At 38.5% G+C, this 21,458-nt stretch overlaps 1 protein-coding gene across 38 annotated transcripts in view; it reads right to left on the bottom strand.

The window, feature by feature from the left end:
* RBMS3 (RNA binding motif single stranded interacting protein 3) overlaps positions 1-21,458 on the bottom strand; it is a 1,488,242-nt gene that overhangs the window by 429,091 nt on the left and 1,037,693 nt on the right. For all 38 annotated transcript variants that reach the window (XR_014822551.1, XM_021069971.2, XM_084987319.1 and 35 more), the window contains one exon: positions 9,646-9,737. Coding sequence is in view for 37 of the 38 variants with exons in the window: in XM_021069971.2 (XP_020925630.2) it covers positions 9,646-9,737 (92 nt within the window). In the remaining variant the exon portion in view is untranslated. The remainder of the gene's footprint in view (positions 1-9,645; positions 9,738-21,458) is intronic.

The following is a 21,458-nucleotide window of genomic DNA, read 5'->3' as shown; positions in this document are numbered from 1 at the left end:
AGTGAAATATGTCAAGCAGAGAAAGAAAATACTGCATGATATCACTTAAATGTAGAGTATTAAAAAGCTGAACTTGGGAATTCCCATCATGGCTAAGCAGTAACGAATCTGACTGGAATCCATGAGGTTGCAGGTTGGATCCCTGGCTTCACTCAGTGGGTTAAGGTTTCTGGTGTTTCTATGAGTTGTGGTGTAGGTCTCAGATGTGGCTTGGATTGTGCGTTGCCATGGCTGAGGTGTAGGCCAGCGGCTGCAGCTCCAATTCAACCCCTTGCCTGAGAAATCTCATATGCCAGAGGTGCACCCCTAAAAAGCCAAAAAAAAAAAAAAGCTGAAAATCAGAACCAGAGAATACAACGGTGGTTGTAGGGCTGGGGTAAAGGGGCAATTTTGGTCAAAGTGTACAAACTTCCAGTATAAGATAAAAAGTTCTGAAGATCGAATGTACAACATGGAAATTATAGTTAATAAAGCCATATAATTACTTCAAAGTGGCTTAAGTGAGTAGATCATAAATGTTTTCCTTGCAAAAAAAGAACTGGTAATTATGTGAAGTGATGGAGTTTTTAACTAACCATACAGTGTAAATATGGTAAATATTTTGCAGTATATAAGTCTATCAGACCATCATGTCATACGCCTTAAACTTATACAAATCATTTCTCAATACAAGCGCTAAGAGCACTGAGAGAGCCCCAGAACAGCATTAGCATCCTTATGACGCCTTTGGAAAGAATGTGCTTTGGAATCAGATAGTTTTGGGTTCAAATCCAGGCTTCACTGGTGGCTACCATCGTGAACTTGGTCATTCCCTGTTTCTTCCTCTGTAAAATGGGGATAGTAACATCTACCTCACAGGAACGTAATGAAGATTTAACAGGATAATAAATGTAAAAACGCTAACGTGGAGCAGGTCCTCCAGAAATATAATTTCCTTTACACTCTGCATCCTCTTTTCTGTTCCTTTGCCTCTATTACAGTAGACAGAGTTAAAGGACTTGAGGGAAGCTGCAGAGCACACCAGTAAATGCAGACACAGAAGGTGGATGCTGGCTCATGATTTAGCAGCTTTATCCATGAGGATGTTAATTATTCTATAGTTCTAACTTTCCAATTCATCCACTTATTTCTTTAGGGTACAGTGCAAAATAAGTGCACAAAGAGTTGCCTAGGAATAAGGGCCAGGAAAGTTTCCATTCCTTCACATTGTATTTTCACACTGAAGGATATTGGGGTAAACTTCCCAACCCTCTTCTTACTGGACCACTTTCTTTTTTTTTCCTTTTTTTTTAGGGCCACATCCACAGTATATGGAGGTTCCAAGGCTAGGGGTTGCATCTAAGCTACAGCTACAGGCGTAAGCCACAGCCACAGCAATGCAGGATCCAAGCCATGTCTGCGAACTACACCACAGCTCTTGGCAACACCAGATCCTTAACCCACTGAGAGAGGCCAGGGATCGAACCTGCAACCTCAATCCAAGTCGGATTTGTTTCCTCTGCACCACGATGGGAACTCCTGGCCCACTTTCTTAATATTCTCAAATGGGGGAATAGCAACTGACCCGACTGGTAAGTTTAAGAGCAAGAACTCCATAAGCTATTCCCTGCCTTCACCTTGGGATCTATCTGCCAGCAGACAGCACATTCACTATTTTCTTCTAGGTATTGTGATAAGACAAGGCCTGATCCTTTTGCAAGGAGGCCTGTACTTCTCTAGCACTCGCTGTGCTAGAAGTGGATTAATCCACTTTGACATTCAATATTAAAAGACTTGTTTTCCTCATAAACCTAAGCCACGTTTTCCTAACATAGCACTACCAGTCATTCATGCAAGAGTTTTCTTATTTGTCTTCTTCAATCAGATCAGAATCTACATGGGACAATGTGATGTTTTTATTTAGGCCCTTTCAGTCCACAACAGTGACCAGAAAAAGGACAGTGTACTTTCAATTTTAGGAACAAATTATTAAAACCATAAATTGTCCTTTATTAGATTTCTCAACAGTCGATCAAGAAATGAGTTATTGATTGAGATAGCCTGTGGACACATTCATTTTGGAGAGGCAGAATGAAAGTTGAAAATTCTTGCAAATTGAAGAAAACTTGTAATCTACATATATTCTGCATTAAAAAAAAAAGTGTCTTTGAGCTCCCATTGTGGCTCAGTGGGTTAAGAATCTGACATTATCACTGTGAGGATGTGGGTTCAATCCCTGGCCTTGCTCCGTGGGTTAAGGATTGCTCAGTGGTGTTGCTGCATCCTGTGGCCTAGGTCACAGATCCTACATTGCCACAGATCCTGTGGCCAGCAGCTGTAGCTCCAATTCAGTGCTTAGCTTGGGAACTTTGATATGCTGCAGGTGTGGCCATGTTTAAAAAATAAAAGTGGTCACTTAGCAGCAATACCAACTCATGACAAACTATGGCAACTTTTTTCATTGATTTTTATTTTTGCTAAAATATAGGAAAGCAGAGAAATCTATGAGGGCACTTACCTACTGTTTCACTTGGGAGGATACAGTGGAGCCCTCCAGAAACTGGGAGCACCCATAGCAGATTATGTAAATTGTTTGTAGAGGCTAATGCAAATATTTAACTTCAGGAGATTCTGCCTTAAATCTTTCAAATAATTAACGCATAGGATAAAAGTCAACTCTGACAATTTCAAAATTGGGTGTTGTGTACCTGAATTCATCATGAGGATCAGGAAAATAATCGAGCCTAAATTGATATACCCAACAAAGCAGACATTCACAAATATTTTGCAGACATGTAAAAGACCAATCACTGTAGACATCCTTGTCTTGTTGCTGATCTTAGAGTAAATGTTTTCAGCTTTTCACTGTTCACTGTTGGAAGTATGTACATACAATCTTATATAAAACAGATAATCAACAAGGACCTACTGTATAGCACAGGGAACTCTATTCAATATTCTCCATTAACTTATATGGGAAAAGAATGAGTACATGCATGTGTGTAATTGAATTACTTTGCTGTCGACCTGAAACCGACACAACATAATAAATCAAATGCATCCCAATATAAAACAAAAATTAAATTGAAATTAAGAAGACCAACCAGTTGTATTTCTTGTACTAACAACTTCAAAAACTCAAAACTCATGAGAAAAATGATACTTGTTGTTAGAGATGTTCTTCAGTTGGAAACATGTTCCACAGGAGCACATGACACACTGATTTTAGGAAGCGAGTTAGAGCTCTGTATTCATTACAAGGGAATCGCCGTCTGAGAGTAATGAACTGTGCTGAAACCAACACTGGACCGCTGTTCTTTGGAATTAGAGCTATTTAAAGTACATTCCGCCACAGTGGTGTAGGCTATCTTGTCATGGTTTTACATCAACCAGCACAACAGAATAACATTATCTGAAGAAGGTGAAGGGTTGGAAGAAAATATTTATCACCTTAATCAGAATTTGGCTCATATGCAAAAAGCTGCTGAGAAACATATTATTGGATGAATTGAAACCAGAGAACCCCCACAAAAAATAAAGGAGATGTATCCAACACTTCTATTATGAAGAAGAAGGTGCAAGATACAAAGCATAACAAAGCCCAAATTATGTTAGCTCACTAAAAAGCCTGCTCTATTTTGAATTCTAAAGAAATTTCTCGTAACACACTCTGTGACTGGGTGGAGCAACCAGTCAGTATATTTTACAATGATGGGCAAGTGTTTTCTTGGGATTCTATTATCCCAAGAATAATGTCCATGTGTGGTTTTTTGTTTTGTTTTGTTTGCAGCAAGATTAAAGGATCAGAGAAGCCTAGACAGTCCTATTTGTCTAAATCACAAAATGTTTACAAAGAGAGTAAGAGCTATAGCCAGGAATTTAGGTAGGAGTCTCTTTCATTGTCTTAGATCTTCAGCATATCTATGTTGAATATGTAATATGCAACAAGCTTGTTCTACAGGATGAAGACATAGCAGTGAACCAAAAAATGTTTTGTAAACATCGTATTAGACTGGCTTAAGGCAGAATAGAAACAAAGAGGCATTAGGTAGTAGTAAATGGTTCAGAGACAATTAAGACACATTAGGGATCCTAAGTAGGTGATGAGGATAGTGGTTGAAGGTTGGGCCAGGATGTATGTCAGATAAATTGGTCAGAGAACATCTTTCCTATGAAATGACATATACATATTTGAATTTTTATAATTTATTTTTCTATATTCATTGATTTTTTTTTAAATTTTACCTCTTCTGAGCTTGAGGAAAAAATCATTGATTTTTTTCTAAAAAAGAACTACTATTAAGGTCATTGATTTGTAAAAAGAATTCCTTTCTTCTGGCACCAATCTGGTTCTCCACCATGGTTAAAATGGCATTTTTATACTAGTCTCATGATTGACCATAATATTCCTAAGAGTTGACATCCTCTTGGACACTTGATTTCTTCTGTGATCACTTAGCTTTGACATATTCCATATATCCCACAGCAGCGTGAAAAATCTTTGCTAACTGGCATGGTGGTCAGAGTCATAGACCTGATAAAGTGGGTTTTTTTTTGGGGGGGGGGTTAGGGTTACACCTGTGGCATGTATAGAGGTTCCCAGACTAGGGGTTGAATCAGAGCTTCAGCTGACGGCCTATACCACAGCTCATGGCAACATGAGATCTGAGCTGTACCTGCGACCTGCACCACAGCTCACGACAACGCCAGATCTTTAATCCATTGAGCAAGGCCAGGGAATTAAACTCACATCTTCATGGATACTATTCAAGTTCTTTACCACTGAGCCACAACAGGGAACTACTGAGGAAGCTTTATCTAAAGGCCGAGAGGAAGGAGTGCTCCTTCTCTGTGGGCCTTTCATCAGAAAGGCATCAACGAAAGCAAACAGAAACAGGCCTGCTAAGCTTGAGATAACTGAAGGCTTGGCTGGAAGTAACTGGTGACTGTAGAATACGTATAGTCATTTTGGAGCCTTTAAATTTACATCCAGAAAAACTCAGTTTCTAAAGCTGTGCAGCCTCCAGGGAGGCCTCCATTAGGCCCTGAGGGATGGCTCAAAGGAGGCCCATCTGGATGGCAGATATGTGATTGGTTATCCAAGGGACTCCCTACACTGACAAAGCAAGAGTTCTACTCCTGCCTGGCAGAATTCGATATATATGTCAGTCGTATCATACTTGATTTGTATCAGTGACTACTATTTATTTTGCATCCTCTCTGTTCATAAGTAGTAGTTTTCCTTTGAGTTCATGTAACCTGATGTTTCTCTGTCATTCTATGAAGCTCTGAGTTGCTAAAGCCAGGGGAACAGCTATGCTGGGACTGTTGGACACAAAGGCATCCTCAGATATGGTGACAGGGTAAGGCTTAGAGGTGGGCTCCCTTCTGCACCACATAATACATGTCACCAAAACATGTGAATGGGAAGAATGTCTTTATGGATGTTGGAGAGCCAGGTAGATAAACGATTCTTAACTTTCTCTACTAGAGGTCAAGAACCTCAAATGTTCTCCATCCTAGAATCTCTGGCAGCTAAGGGAGAAATCCCTTGACTCAGTTTTGGCCACTGAGATGTAAACACAAGCTCCTGAGCTAGGATTCTGGAAATGCTTTTAAAATGACAGAATCGGCCATGTGATCCTTCAGCCTTTTGCCCTTATCTTTAGCTTTAGAAACAAACATGTAACTGTATGGATGAAAGCCATATACAAAGATCACAGAGCAGCCTTGACCTTTGATGACAACCAAAACGTTTGCCCTTCATTGCTTATCTATACCTTTCTTATTAATTGGCAAAATGAATACCTATACCTACAAGGTGAGCTACTGTTAGCTGGTTTTTCTCAATTCTTTTCTTTTTACACTTATAGAGACATATTCCTTGGCCGATGACTTTCTTCTAAATACTCTGAAGTTGGCAAGAAGAGCCAAGCCAATACTCCCAATCTAGAACTACAGCAATCACAGGGCATAAACTAAAATTTCAGAATAAGAAACACGCTTTATTCAATCTTGATTCTCCAACACCTAACACAATGCCTGACACTTAGCAAGCAGTAAAAATGTCTGTGTTTTTGGAGTTCCCATTGTGGTGCTGCAGAAACAAACCCAACTAGTATCTGTGTATATGTATATACATATACATGTTTGTTGATTGATCCTATTGATTGTATTTCTCAAGAAACTGTTTTCTTTCTTCCTTCCTTTCTTTTTCTTTTTCAGCCACACCCACAGCATATGGAAATTCCTGGGCCAGGGATTGAATTCAAGCCATGGCTGAGATCTATGCCACAGCTGCAGCAATGCTGGATATTTAACCCACCATGCCAGGCTGGGGATCAAATCCATCCCTTCACACTGTGCAGCCACCCAAGCCACCTCAGAGATAACGACAGGTCCTTAACCTGCTCCGCCACCATGAGAACTCCAGAAACTGGTTTTTAATTAAAAAATAACACTTAAAGCATACATCTGGATTTATAGAAAGTTCAGTAACAAATTTAAATTTAATGCCTAACTCTATTTATTGGATAATTAACATTTATTGAATACTGAATTTTAGTATAATCTAATGACTATGTTAAATTCATTTTTTTAAAGTTAATTTTCACAGCAGTCCGATAACCTAAGTGTTACTACTGAAGAAATTCAGAGATATTGAAATAACTAACCAAGGTCATACAGGCAGGAGGTATTAGAGCCAGGATTCAAGGCCAAATTTATCTCCCTCCAAACCTACGCTCTTAACCACTATGTATTAATAAAATATTTTAAATTTGTTCTCCTGAAAGAAACATATCCTTTGATCCCTAAAAACCCTTTTTGGCAGAACAGCAAGTTATAGAAAATGTTAGTCTGTTAATGGTTATACATTATTAATAAATTACCACTTACTGGATGATTTGTTGTTTAATTCCTCTTAGCTGACAAATCTGTTGAATTTTTCATATGCCCACATTGGAATAAGTTAGCTCAATAAAGCAATTCACTTGGAGAGTTTCATGTATGCTCCAGGTTGCTATTGGGAACCTAGGTTATTTGTAGCATTTTTGCTTTAAAATCCTGGAGTCATTAAAATGTGGCACTACTACCTGCAGTGTAGGATACGGATAAGAACAAGGATGCAGGCAGCAATTCAGTAGATACTTAAATGGCAAAAATATAGTGCGTGTTTCACACACTCTGCAGACTGCTGGTTTATATGATAATAAATAACAGTTATCACCAGGACAAAGGGAAAAAAGGCCATGAAATCCAAAAGCACAGTGAGAAATCTGCTAATACAGGTGGTCAAGCCTGCTCCATTTCATTGTCAAAGGGAGACTATTTATTTGCTTCTGGGTAGTTAAATTATAGAGTCATTGACTGTTGAAACTTTTCCAGTAGGCAGATGTGGATCTGCAGCTCTGGGCTTTAGATTAAAATATCTGTGAGGAAAAGGGGAGTAAGAATCTCCTCCACAGAGAGCACAATTGATAAGGCAGAGATCTTTAAGTAACTCCAGAGATAAAATAACTGCCTTTAAGGATCCCAGTTAAAATCTCCTTATTGTGTATATTTGGCATGGACAAGGGTCAAGATGCTGACTAAATTAATCACTTTAGAAGCTCTTTAAAGTATTTTCCCTTCGATAACTTCTTATTTAAGTGGGATGTCAGTGATTGGTGTGTGTATGTGTGTGTGAAAGAGAGAGATATTCCTTGTGCACCAGAATGCTGAGAAACAGAAGGGAAATAGTCGCCATGCTTCCTCAGTAGTTATACAGGTAGTGACACCTTTCTTTCCCATTGTGAAAGAAGCCAGTGGTTTTTCATCCAACAACTATGCACACATGCACACAAATACACACACATACATATGTGTGTGTGTATATTCTGAAAATATTTGAAAGTGGAGATTATGCTGGCTTTAATCATTAGTTCTAAACTGCTACAATCTAGCCATTTCAAAAATTTGGTAGTTCGTCCACAGAATAGATCAAAAATCTTCCAATAATAAGGGTTTTTTGAAAGCAGTTTTATAATCATTTTCTTGTCAATAGGTCTTGCCTTTGACTTAAAATTCAATTTGTATTTTGCATATACCTAACAACTGTATTTTATCCTTTGATTGCTGGGTGTAAGAAGTCACTACTTAAGTTTCCAAGCACCCCGACTCTTTTGTCAAGTAACATTTAAACAAAGATATGGGAAGTAGTTCCCTTATTAATTACCAAGATTAACTTCATCAGTCTTAGTTCATGACCAAATTCAAAACTTCCAGGCACAATCATGTTGAAAAATGCATTACACAGCTGAAAGAATTCAAACTCTAATTCATCCCACCTTGAAAACCAATTAATGTGTCATAAAGGGCAATGAGTCCACCAATGTAATCTATATGGGAAGTGACCCACACAAAAAGGGGTAACAGATATGGGTGGAATCAGCTTTCTCCAAGACTACTATAGATGAAGAAAACCATATATCCCACCTCTAATTATCTGATGTTGAAACTGGAAAATGTTTTCAGAGATGTTTAGCAATGATAATCAAATCCCAATGACCAAAAATTTGACAGCTCAGTCAATGTAACTTAGCCCTCTGTGGGAAGAGTTAAGAGCAAGAATAACAGAAATATGGAATAAATGCTATAGATCAGAATTTTAAGATTTATTGGCTCATCTACCTAACTTCTGAGAATCCAAAAATCAACAAATTCACTAATAGTAATCAGAATATTTAAGTTGCATGTAAATTCCAAAATGACCATTATTTTAAAAGAAATAGGTACCAACCATTCCTACAACTGATTTTTTAAACTTTTTACTTGGCAGTAATCATAGATTTACAGGATGATAGTATAGAGAGATCCCATATGCCCTCCACCTAGATTTGCCAAAGGTTACATATTTTAGTACAATTATCAAAACCAGGTAGTTGACAGTAAGTGTAGAATAGGTCATTTTATCATATGTGTAGATTCTTGTAATTACTACTACAATCAGGATACAAAACTATTGCAAGTGATTTTACTTACTTTCTTGAATATAAAAATGCATGATAATTTCAAGTAGAAAGTTTCAGTCTGCTCGTTTTACAAAACAATTACAATGACAATATATTGAAATTATTAATATCTAGCAATTGCTATCTAGGAAAACTATTTGTAAAGGACAAAATGAAATTCTAATAATACAGACAACATATACTTTTATTAATATCATTTCTCTGCACAGATCAGGTCATACTATTATTCAGTGACTGGCTTTCCCAAACATGACAGTGAGCAATTTTTAAGCATGTAGTTTATCAAAAACATCTTGTTGAGAGCTATACTCCTTCAAAACTGTTTACTGGTAAGAGCCCCCAGTACACACACTCATACACACAACACACTACACATCTCCTGTCTCAGGTGAAACAGAGCACTTCACAAGTGACCTTACATCACTAGTGAGGTTACAATAAAGGAGGACATTAATAGATATACACAAAGAATCAGTGAAATAAACTGTCCAGATTCTTCCAAACCAAGTCTATAATGGGGTTTCAAATTTTCCTTAACAAGTAAACATAATCCAACTTGTTATAAACTCCAATAGTGATTCAGCTCAAGGCAATGGAGAAACATATGATCACAAATGAAAAGAAAACAAAATCAGAATCTAAACACCATCCTTACCTTGGCCATCTGTGCCTGCACGCCATTTGCCTTGAGAGATGCTACTGCTTTCTGTGCAGCTGCCGGACTGTCAAAATCTACAAAACCATACCCTGTGAAAACACAAAACCCCTGGTGAGTACTGGGAAATAGCTGCATCCCTTTTGCACTGATGGAATGTGTGTTTGTGGTCAGACTTGTATTTATGACCCTGGTTGAATCCAGGGTTGAAACCACAGACCTCAATCTTTGGCCCTTAACATGTCAGGAAAGATGCCACAGTATCCTTAAACATAAAGTAACTCACTTATTTTTTAGAGTTTACTTTGGAGATTGGATATGCAACTGGCAAGCTGATTTAGATGACTACATAGTTATTAAATATGTTCTTCCTTCTTCAATGGGTCTGCTGCAAGAACGAGGAACACAAAATGCTTGGAAATACAGAAAAGTTTATCTCTAAAGTTAATTTTCTCATCTCAAAAAAAAAAAAAAAATTGATCGTAATAAAAGCCGTGATAGAGCCTGCATGAAGTTAGTGCCAGCTACCTCAACCATTCTTGGCACTCAGAGGTATTCAAGAAATACATGTTGACTACATGGATGAATGAAGGTTGTGAATGAGGTTTGAACCTGGTTGCAATTGATTTCCAAGCTCATGTTAATTCCTTATGGGACCTTGTCTCTCTCAAAGATAGTGTCTTAAATTTTGACTGTTCACTAACATGTGATAAATAGCGATTAAATAAATATTCAAGCTTCTTTTAAAAATAAGAAACAAAGACTCATGTCACTTATCTGTTACTTAAGTATAATCTGATAAGGGCACAAGAGTTGCCTATACTGTTCTCTGATTGTGTGCCTCTGTATGTGTGTGCATGTGAATGGGTGTGTGTATGTGCGGGGTGTATAGAGTGAGGCCAAAAAAAAAAAATATTCAGTGAAACAGAATAAATGAACAGAGGATTTGGCATGCCCATAAAATAGCTGATATTAGTCTGAGGCTTAGCCTAAGAGTCATTTCAGCTGCCAAGAATATTTCAAAATAAAAATGCTCAAGAATGAGTGTGAGGAAAGAGAATCAAAGATTTTGCAACCAAACTTATGGTTACCAAAGAGGAAACACTGGGGAGAATGATGAAATGGGAGGTTAGGATTGACATACATGCACTGCTATATATGGAATCGATGAATAACAAGAGCCTGCTGTACAGCATAGGGAACCCTACTCAGTTCTCTGTAGTGACTTACATTGGAAAAGAATCTGAGAAAGGAATGGACATATGTATAAATAATTCACTTTGCTGTACATCAAAAACAAATACGACACTGTAAGTCAACTATACTCTCCCCCCACTCCCTCAGAAAAAAATGAATGTAAGGGCAGCTATGTTTAGCATGCCTAATAGCCCCTCATGGTTATCTTTCACATATCCTCCGCTGGTAGGCAGGGATGAGCTCTGCACTCACACATGTGTGTCATTCAGAAGTTTTGACTTGAGCTGCTAAGGCAAACCTACTATCCATGCACTGTGACACCTCCCACCCCACCCCACATAACCAGAGTGAAAGGGAATTCAATTACCACACTGTTTCCTTTAATTAACTTTTTAATTTTCTCCACTCGAACCTCTTCTTCTTTTTCTCCCTCCCAGCATGTTATCCTAAAATGAACTTGTTACACAGCAGTGTACCATCAAATGCTCTTGAAAAGCTGGGCAGAGAAGCTGTGAAGTTTGTATTCCTAATCCAAAAGGAAGCCTGCTTTTAAGTAGTGCTAATTCCTCTCTTCCCACAAAATTCAAACTCTATGAGAAATATGAGTATGACCACCCACTTAGATGAGTAAGATGGGGGAAAAAGCAGAAGGGAAAATAGGAAGAAGAACACCATAAGTCAAAAAGTAGATTTAGGGGGGAGAAGAAGATACAACGAAAATAGAGGGTTTATCTTCCATGTGCCAGTGACTGCCCTGAGTGGGTGACTTGTTGACACCTGTTGAAATGATAATTTATGTATCATCGTCTTCACACCTGTTCATGTATATACCTAAACAAACTGAGGCTTCAGCCAGGTGATAACACTGGGCCCAAGTCACTAGCTGTTTAACTGACAAAGCCAAGATTTGAAGTCAAGTCGGCATATGCCTTTTTCAAATATATCAAGTAAGCAACTGTTTTACAATCTTACTTTGCAAACTATTTCTGAAAGCCCCTGAAGCCCACCAGAGAGAAGACACAATTCTTGAATACTCCTTAGACTTGGAGGTTAGCACATGAAATAAAACAAGGTCATCAAAGGACTCAACCCAGGTTGTTCAGACAGTACACTTACTAAAACAGGATGATTGGGTTCTCAGCAGAATGGGCACAAGTTTGACAAGGCAACTATTCCTCCTCATATTTGGTTCAATCTTCCTCATCTGTTCACAGGCTTATTCTTTCATTCAATTGTGAAATTATGTATCAGGCATTTTGCCAGGTACAAGATGTAGAGAAGTAAAAAAAAAAAATCAGTTCCAGTCCCCACCCTTATGCAGCATATAGTTGAGTTGGGAGAGGGACATAAAACAAATAATCCTACAGATGGATCTATAATTACAAATCAGCATGCTTCCTTGGAAGAAAAGGAGGGCGTATACTATAGAATCTGATGGTCGACTGTTCATTATTGAAAGTTTTAAGGAAGCAGCAGCAGGGGCTGAACTGCATTTCTTAAAATATCACTCTTGCTGGCTTGTGCCAAAGATGGAGCTGGTTGTGCAAGAGTGGAGTCAGGGAGATGTCTTAGGGGCTGTTACAAATGGCAACTGGCCATGAAGTGGATAGGATGAAATAGGTGGTTTGAGTTATATTTTGGAGGCAGAATTAGCAGGACCCAGTAAGAGATGGACTGGGTGGAGGGTAAGGGTGAAAAGTGAGTGGTGAAAAGGATTACTGCCTTTGTTTTTTTTTTTGAGCATAAGCCAATAGATGGGTGATGATGTGATTTATGGATAGGGGGAGCCTGGAGGAGGAACAAATAGAGGAGAGGGAAAATTAAAATATCAGTTTGAGACATGGTGAGCCAGAAATGCCTGGGAGACATCTAAGTAAAAGTGTCAAGGAGCAGTTGTAAAGGGTGCTCAGAAAAGGGGATAAGACTGGAAATATAAACTAGGAGGTCAACAGCATGAAGATGTGATCTCTAAAGACAGGAGGAGACAAAAGTGCCTGGTGTAAGGAGGAACAAAGAGCTCAGGGCTGGAGCTTGAACTTCACCATTTAGACATCAGATAAGAAAATGAGATTGCAAAAGGAGGCTGAAGGAACATCGGAGGGAAAGAAGGAAATACAAGGGGAGTAGGATATCTCAAAACCAAGGTGGGAAAGTGTCTCCAGGAGGAGAGAGATCAGCTGGGGCAAATGCCACTGTGAATTGGAACAACATGAGGGCTTGAGAGAATCAGTGTTTCAGGAACGTGGCTTTCTTTCTTTTTTTTTTTTTAGCTATAGTTAATGTACAATATTGTGTTAGTTTGCATACAATAAAGCTGTGCAGTTTTACATATTATATATATATTCATACATATATAAATACATATATATCTCTACATACATATTCTTTTTTTTCAGATTCTCTTCCATTATAGGTTACCACACGATACTGAGTAGAGTTCCCTGTGTATACAGTGGGTCCTTGTTGTTTACCTATTTTATATACGGTGGTATATATGATGAATTTATTATGCTCAGCTACAGGCCAGTGGTGGGGACTAAAACCTACTGGAGTAGTTCAAGAGCTAGAACAAGATGGGGAGATAGAGTGTTTACAGCTTTCTTTGCCACTATCTAGCTGAATCAAGAGCCAGCTTTAGATCCAAGGAGAAATGAGGTCAAAGGAGCTGTTCGTTGGTTGTGAAATAGGAGATGCTATGGTTTTCAACCTTCACTGTACACTAGAATCACTTTGGGAACTGAAAGAATGGCCAGTGCCCATTTCTCACCTCCAGGAAAATAAAATCAATGTCTTTGGGACTGTGGCCCACATGTCAGCACGTATACGTGTGTGTCTATTCCTTGGCTGATTTCAGTGTGATGTCAGGGTAAGATACTGCAGAGTAGACATTCCAGTTATTTAACTAATATTTGTTTGTTGTACCCACTATAAGACATTGCTCTTGGAATTTTTAAATGTTGATAAGAAAGATCAAGCAGAAGTCAAGAGTTTCAAGCTTCAGGGAATAACACTCCTAAGAAGGTGGAGGGGTGAGAGGATCTAGAACGTGAATGAAGGGCAGACTTCTGCTGTAGAAGAGGGACTCTACCTTTGGTTCATAACAACTGGAAGGAGGGAAAAAAAGGAACACTCCAGGTATTATTTCTTTGTGTATCTTTGTTCCCAGGACCGTATCTGACACAGAGCCTGAGCATAATAAACATTTTCTGAAATTCATTGAAACCATATGTAGAAGAGGCTCAGTGACTTCATGAAACTATGGTGGAGATGAACTAATAAAACTGTCTGTTAATACATTTTGACTCCACAGAACAATATACGTGCCATCGGCCACAGTTCTGGCTCCACCAGTCTGCCACCCAGCGAGGCCACCCTGGATTTCACGACACTCAATCTCTCTCCCAGTGTGGCTTCCTCCCTTTTGTCTGTGCCACACATCACACAGGATATTACAAAATTACGATGCTGCTCTCCAAGGCTGAACTCCAATCCAAACAGAGGAAACCACTGTGAGGGCAGGAGACACCCTGCACCTCCTCCAAGTTGGGGAGGTTATGGGTGAACTTGGGGGAGAGTGTATTTCCAAAGAGTTATTTTGCCAACAAGGAGAGAGTGGCCCCTTCCTACAAAAGAGTTCCTCCCTTGAAGCAAGGTTATACAGGAAGAATCAATGTTTTGCTGAGTTCTGTGTTTTTCATTTGAGCTTACTTTCACTAATTAAAAGGAGAGTGTAGAGGTGCAGTGACTCAAGCCGCTCTGAAAAGCACTCTGATTTTGGAAATAAACTTTGCGTTCCTGAGTGCTATGTGACAGCACACACCACGTCACAATCAGAAGGAAACAAAATGAAATATGAAGTGGCCCCTAAGGGAGAGTGACCCTTCTACCAAGGCAAAGGTATAAAAGTGACCTCACTTTGGTTTCTCTTTGCTTTCCTTAATGACAAACAATCAAGTCTGGCAGCAGGAATCTCTGCACCCACATCTGGTGAGGGACAGGGGAGGGAGATTAGTTCAGCTCCAGCCAATAATACTTTACCACAACTGCAAAAATTCTCGGGAAAACACCGGTGAATGGTACCCATTGGAAACCCCAGCCCAAGTGGCTGGAAGGCTACTGGTCTCCTTGCATCAACTACATAATTAAGCTTGGCAGCAGGTTCAAGTGAATCAAAACTGAACGTCACTGTTTTCTCCACACACTCTGTCCTTGTTTTCCTTCCTTGTCAGGGGAGAAGGCCAGCAGTTCTGCAATTAGCGGGAGGCAGAGGAGTGAGAAAAAACCAACAAATATGCCTGTTCCATTGGCAGATCTAATCAATGCTTTCCTGAAATGCTTTAAACTTGGTGTGTTAAAGTTTTGTTATTTTTCTTGTACTACAAGACTGGTCACACACACACACACACACACACACACACACACACACACACACACACACATAGTAACTGAGTTACAACTGGGTTTATATTTTCGATTTTTGTTCCTTAGTTCATGTCTAGTCAGCTTCTCAACTATTCAGCTGTACCTCTGTGTAACAATTCATCTGAATCTTGTTAAAAGTCTCTTTATCATCTCCAACAGCTCAGTTTATACTTCTGATTTGCTACTGGCTCCTTAAATTCTTTACTTAAACTGCTTACATATTTGTAACTTTGGATGGTTTTTCATGTGGAAGAAGCGATCAAAGCCAGAACTCCTGGTTTGGAATTAGGAGATGCAAATTACTATATAGAAGATGGATAAACAGCAAGTTCCTACTGTAAAGCACAGGGAACTACAATCTCCTGTGATCAACCACAATGGGAAAGAATATGAAAAATAATATATATATCTATATATGAGTCACTGTCCTGTACAGCAAAAATTAACACAAAATTGTAGATTAGTTCCATGTAATTCAATACAATAAATGAAAAAAAAAAAAAAGCAAAACCCAGATCCCCTGGTTTAGACATGTGGTGGCACCTTGTCTGCCCATGGAGATTCACCCTCTGAGTGGAGCCTCACACTACATTTCACATAGGCAACGCTCCTCTTCTCCAGAAAGACTGTCATCAAGGCCCACTCAGAACACCGATGGCTTGATTTAACACCCAACTCTTTCAAAGACAATCCAGCTGTGAATCAAATGCAATTTTTAAGCGGAAGAGGTAAACATTTTGTCTAGGAATCACACGTTGTTCCACTGATGTTCTGCTCAGATTGAACAGTTGAAGGTGCTGAAGACTCACCCTTCCATAACTCCCCCTCCTTCTGCTTAGGCTTGACAACATTCCCTGGCTGTTGTCTGAGCTCAGAGCAGGAAAACTGAGTTTCAGAGAGAGAAGGTGGTCTGCAGGAAGGGAGATGTGGTTTGCAGCTTTCCTGGAAGTCTGCTGGAATCCAGGTGGCCTCCAAACAGCCGTATTTCTGCTTGATTTTTTTGTGCACCCCTAAGTTGTTGAGTGATTGTCAAATGTCTTATTATTGAATTTCCTAGTTCTCTGCATTATGTGATCAAAGAAAGTCAGTAAAGGACAGCACTGATAAACTCTTTTGCTACTGTTATATTTATAAAACCAAACTCTTTCGCTACTGTTACATTTATAAAACCAAACTAACAAGAAAACCCAGACATTTCTTCAGTATTTCCTTTTGCATTGATGCCCGCTGACAGATCATTACAATGAAGCAAGGGTGCTATAGAGAAGCCAATACAATAGTCCTACAGCCTAACTTTATTGTGTGTGTGTGTGTTTGGGGGTGGGGAGAGCAAAAGACAAGTCCTGCTAGAATGCAAACACCAAAGACAAGAAGGTTTATTTTGAGGGAAAAGAATCCAAACCATTAAAATCTGAAATGAAATGGGCTTTGAAATGTATTTGGGAAAAGGATGGAACAGTTTTATACAGAAAAGAGCAGCATATGTACTTCTCATACAAAGGGCTGTAGCTCTCAGATACTTAGCAGATGGAGGCAAATAAGATCGGTAACAAGATCCACTGCACAGAAAACAGACTGCTTCACTCTCTTCCCCTGATTTCTGAGCTTAATTACCTAAACATCCTGATATTCTCATGCCAGAAACAATAAAATTAGACAGTTTGGGAATTGAACTTACCTATCATGCATGATAGACACTGGAAACATGATGTGGCTTTCCTATAATTATTATTTATGTATTAACTTTGACATATGGAGATTCCCAGGCTAGGGGTCTAATTGGAGCTGTAGCTGCACCAGCCTATGCCATGACATATGGAGATTCCCAGGCTAGGGGTCTAATTGGAGCTGTAGCTGCACCAGCCTATGCCAAAGCAACAGCAACGCAGGATCCAAGCCATGTCTGCGATCTATACCACATCTCATGGCAACGCCAGATCCTTAACCTATTGAGCAAGGTCAGGGATAGAACCTGTGTCCTCATGGATGCCAGTCAGATTCGTTAACTGCTAAGCCATGATGGGAACTCCAGGTATTAATGCTTTTACTTTTTATTAAAGTATATTATTATGATATGATAATAAGAAGTATATTATATGATTTATAATGTGTTAATTTCAGGTATACAGCAAAGTGATAAACCATATATATGTGTATTATATATATATGCATGCTTTATCAGATTCCTTTCTCTTACATGTCATTACAAAATACTGAATATAGTTTCCTGTGCCATTGTTTATTTATTTTATACATAATAATGTTTGTTTGTTAATCTCAAACTCCTAATTTATCCTGTCCCCTTTCCATTTTGTTAACCATAAGTCTGTTTTCTATGTCTGTATTTTACTCTTTTGTAAATAAGTTCTTTTGTATCATTTTTATTAGATTATACATGTAAGTGATATCATATGATATTTGTCTTTGTCTGACTTCACTTAGCACGATAATATCTAGGTCCATCCATGCTACTGCGAATGACATTATTTCATTCTTTTTATGGCTGTTATATTCCATTGTATAAAGAAGCTGCAGTATATTATTATTATTATTATTATTATTATTGAATTTAATAAACATGTACTATGTGCAAGGAAGATAGTTTTCCAGTAAGATATTCTGACATAGTCCTTCTGGTCAGGGAGTTTATTGTCTGGGAGGAATAGATCAAGACATTTAAATACAGTGGAGGGTTCACCTCTACCCAGGGGTTACATCAGTGAGGATGTATAAAGTGCCATGGTTTCTTTTAGTATAATATGCATGATTTTGTGTGCCCTCTCTGCTTAGCAGAGCTGAATACCTGAGACAGGTCCCCTCTCAACAAACAGCATGATGGTAAAACTATCTACATTCTAAGTTTATATATGTATGTCTCAGTCTACCTTTCTGTTTGCCTGTTTTTGTGTATAAAAGAAACACATTAAGTTAAATACAAAGTGGAAAGAGGAATTAGTACCACATAAAAGATGAAAAGAAAGTGCTAATGTTCTGAAATGGCAAATATTTCTTTCAAGTGGGGGTAAACTCAGTACATCTTGAGAGCAAATGACGAAAGTGAGGACTAAGGAAAAGAAATTAGGTCCTGAATTGCATTTCCCAACAGAATAAAACAATTACAAGGACAGACAAATTTAGGGAGCAACATACTTAGTGGCATGCTGCTTGAAAATGGGACACTTCTCAATCCATTTAAGGTGCACAAGGAAGTCTTATTAAGCCAAACACAAAATCAAATCCCCAAACTCACTTCCCTTCTCACCCCTTTTGATTGATTTTTAAACTAGAGAAATTGCTTCTTTATACTGAATGAAGTACAAATTAGGATGAGGATCATTATTTATGGGCTTAAAGATATCACTGTGCTTTACTGAGATTAAAGAAACTCACTGATTTGCCAAGGTCTCCGACTAGTCCAGCCTTTATTTTATTATAATATTTCAGAGATAGAGAAGTCAGCTTGGCTATAAATGGACAGATTAACCTCTGCGAATTATCTTGTGAAGTTTCCCTTGCTAACAGGCAGTGTTCAAGGATACAAATAAGATGTATGTCCTGTATGAATACACAGAACTCTTAGTCCTATGTGTCTCTGCCATCACAACAGTGGGAGGTGTCAGTGTGTCATGCACTGTGGCAGCAGAAGCAAGCCAAGATATTGATAAAACAATTCCACTGAGTCTGTAACTATGATGGACACAAGCTGTAACTGAACACTCTCATTAGAGCTCTGCAATCCCAGTGCACGGTAGGATATAAAAACCATGACTTCATTCCTGGGCACCCATCTGTCCCTCTCTCTCCGTGCTCTGGCCTTACTGACAGGTAGACATGTAGATAATCCCTCCATCAGAAGGGCAGCGATGATGACTTCAGTGTGTGAGGATGAGTGGAAGAACACCCTCCCCCCACCCCGAAGTACCTTAATCCACATTCGTTCAATGGCTCCAGCCAATGGCCTAGGAAGCAAATTTGTGTCTTACACACTGTCCTGTCCCACTGCCCATTCATCTTTAGATTGTAGCAGAACTAGGTAAAGACCCAGAAGGATGCATTAAGTGGCTCAGTGTGAAAAGGAAGGAAGAGAGAGTGGATTCTACAATCAGGTCCCTCCTTTTAGAGGCATGTACCTGCCTGCCTCTGTTTTTGTTACACTCTACAATCTAGCTACTTCCTCAGCAGACCTGTCACCTCATCTCTAGTTCTATTCCAAATCCTGTGTCCCTTTGACACCACTATCTTCCTGAGAAAGGGCTGCATCTATAATTTCCTAATTCTAAACCTTTGACACAACTCACTTTGAGACCCTCAGGAAGCTTTTGTTTGACAAATATCATGCATTTCCTAATAAGTATTCATATTTTATTCCATGCAAATGACAGTCATGTGTTCATAGGTCACATTCCAAAGATTTTAAATAAATGTCCACAAGACCTGTCTCCATCACTATGAGAAATGGTGGCTTTGAAATTGTTTTGGGTTATAAATTACATCTCTCCAGCCCACCTGATATACCAAATACAAATCTAGATTTTTTTCTTAATTTTTAATTTTTTTTGTTTTTATTAGGGCAGCACCTGTGGCATGTGGAGGTTACCAGGCTAGGGGTCTAATTGGAGCTGTAGTTGCCAGCCTACACCACAGCTGCAGCAACACCAGATCAGAGCCACATCTACAACCTACACTGCAACTCACAGCAAAGCTAGATCCTTAATCCAATGAGCAAGGCCAGGGATTGAACCCACAACCTCATGGTTGCTAGTTGGATTCGTTTCCGCTGCGCCACAATGGGAACTCTATAAATCTAGTTTTATGTTAGAATTAAGAAAACAAAGAAACTTAAGGGTACTTGTAGGCAATTGAGACTAACACATGCAGGTGGTAAAAAAAATAAAAATAAAATATAAACATCATGACAAACAAAGCATTATTCAATGGAATATAAGTCTCTTTCTACCTGACCATAATGCTTTGGTACACCTTCCCAAGAAACAGTCTTACAATTCTTTGTGTTCTAACTTGAAAAAACAACCAGAACTAATTCCTAAGCTCTTACTGGTTGTATGTATTAGAAGCACTTAGGAATTTACATGGAAATAAAACTTTCTATTATCAACAATCATGAAATGAAAAATATTTGTAGTTTTTAAAATATTTTAGATCTGTAATAATCCATTTTCCACTAAAAATGAATAGTAGTGTTATTTTCTTCTAATTTAAAAAGTTAGACAATTTTATTGAAGAAATTTTAGCTGATATAGAAATTAGCCATAATGCAATTTCCCAAAGATAGACACTTAATTTTTTCCCTTTATTTTTAACCAAAATGGTTGTCAGCTTATACACAATTTTATGCTTTTTCTGTTAATAACATATGTGGCTACTTTTCCTGGCCAAAATATGTGGATTTCTAAAATACTATTAATCTTTTTTATTTTCAATATCCAACCCTTTCTTAAAGATTTCTGAACTCACCTTATGCCATAGCCAAAATTTCCCTACCTTGTGAAAGTGATTTTATTCCAATGCGTTCAGAGATTTTTTTAATTAATAAAATAGTAATAAGGCAACACTTTCAAAATGTCCTAGACTTTAGGGAGTGATTTTTCCCAAGTTTTTTGTTTCTTTCCAAGATGTTTCAAGAAAGACCCTCAGGCACTGCAAACCAACAATATCAGAAACCAGTTAAATCAAATTCAAACAATACCCTCCTGAAATATTGGGATTGGAAGCCCATTTTCCCTCTCACTGGGATTAAGTTTGTTCTATCTCAAAGGAATTTTGGAAATATACCAGGATCAGATGAGACAAAATTTCAGATCTGTGATTCATAAAGGATTCCAAGAGTTTGAATAGTCATGTCATTATCCTCATGACTGCACATTCATTTATAAGTTGAAAGAGAAATTTTTTTCAACAAAGATATGTTTTTCCCAAGGTAATTTTACTCTAATTTGCAAATTGGTATGGTAGCTGATGGCACTCTTTTGATCCCCTTAACAGCTGGTGATCCATGACTTATAGCTAAAGTCTTCTCTCTTATAGGTGGAGCTTGCTTGAAAAAACTAGTTGTCTAAAAAGACTAGGATTTCACGATCTTAGGACATGCTTGTGAGATGTAGTTTAGGAACTGTGACCAGCATGTCCAATTGTCCTAACTAAGGTCAAGACCTAGATCACTAGGGAAATGGCTC

The sequence above is a fragment of the Sus scrofa genome, chromosome 13, assembly GCF_054392235.1.
Source record: "Sus scrofa isolate SSC_HxYL_T2T_F1_AM1 chromosome 13, Sscrofa_HxYL_maternal_Yorkshire_Landrace_v2.0, whole genome shotgun sequence".
Classification (NCBI taxonomy): domain Eukaryota; kingdom Metazoa; phylum Chordata; class Mammalia; order Artiodactyla; family Suidae; genus Sus; species Sus scrofa.
This window is presented reverse-complemented; position numbering and strand designations above follow the sequence as displayed.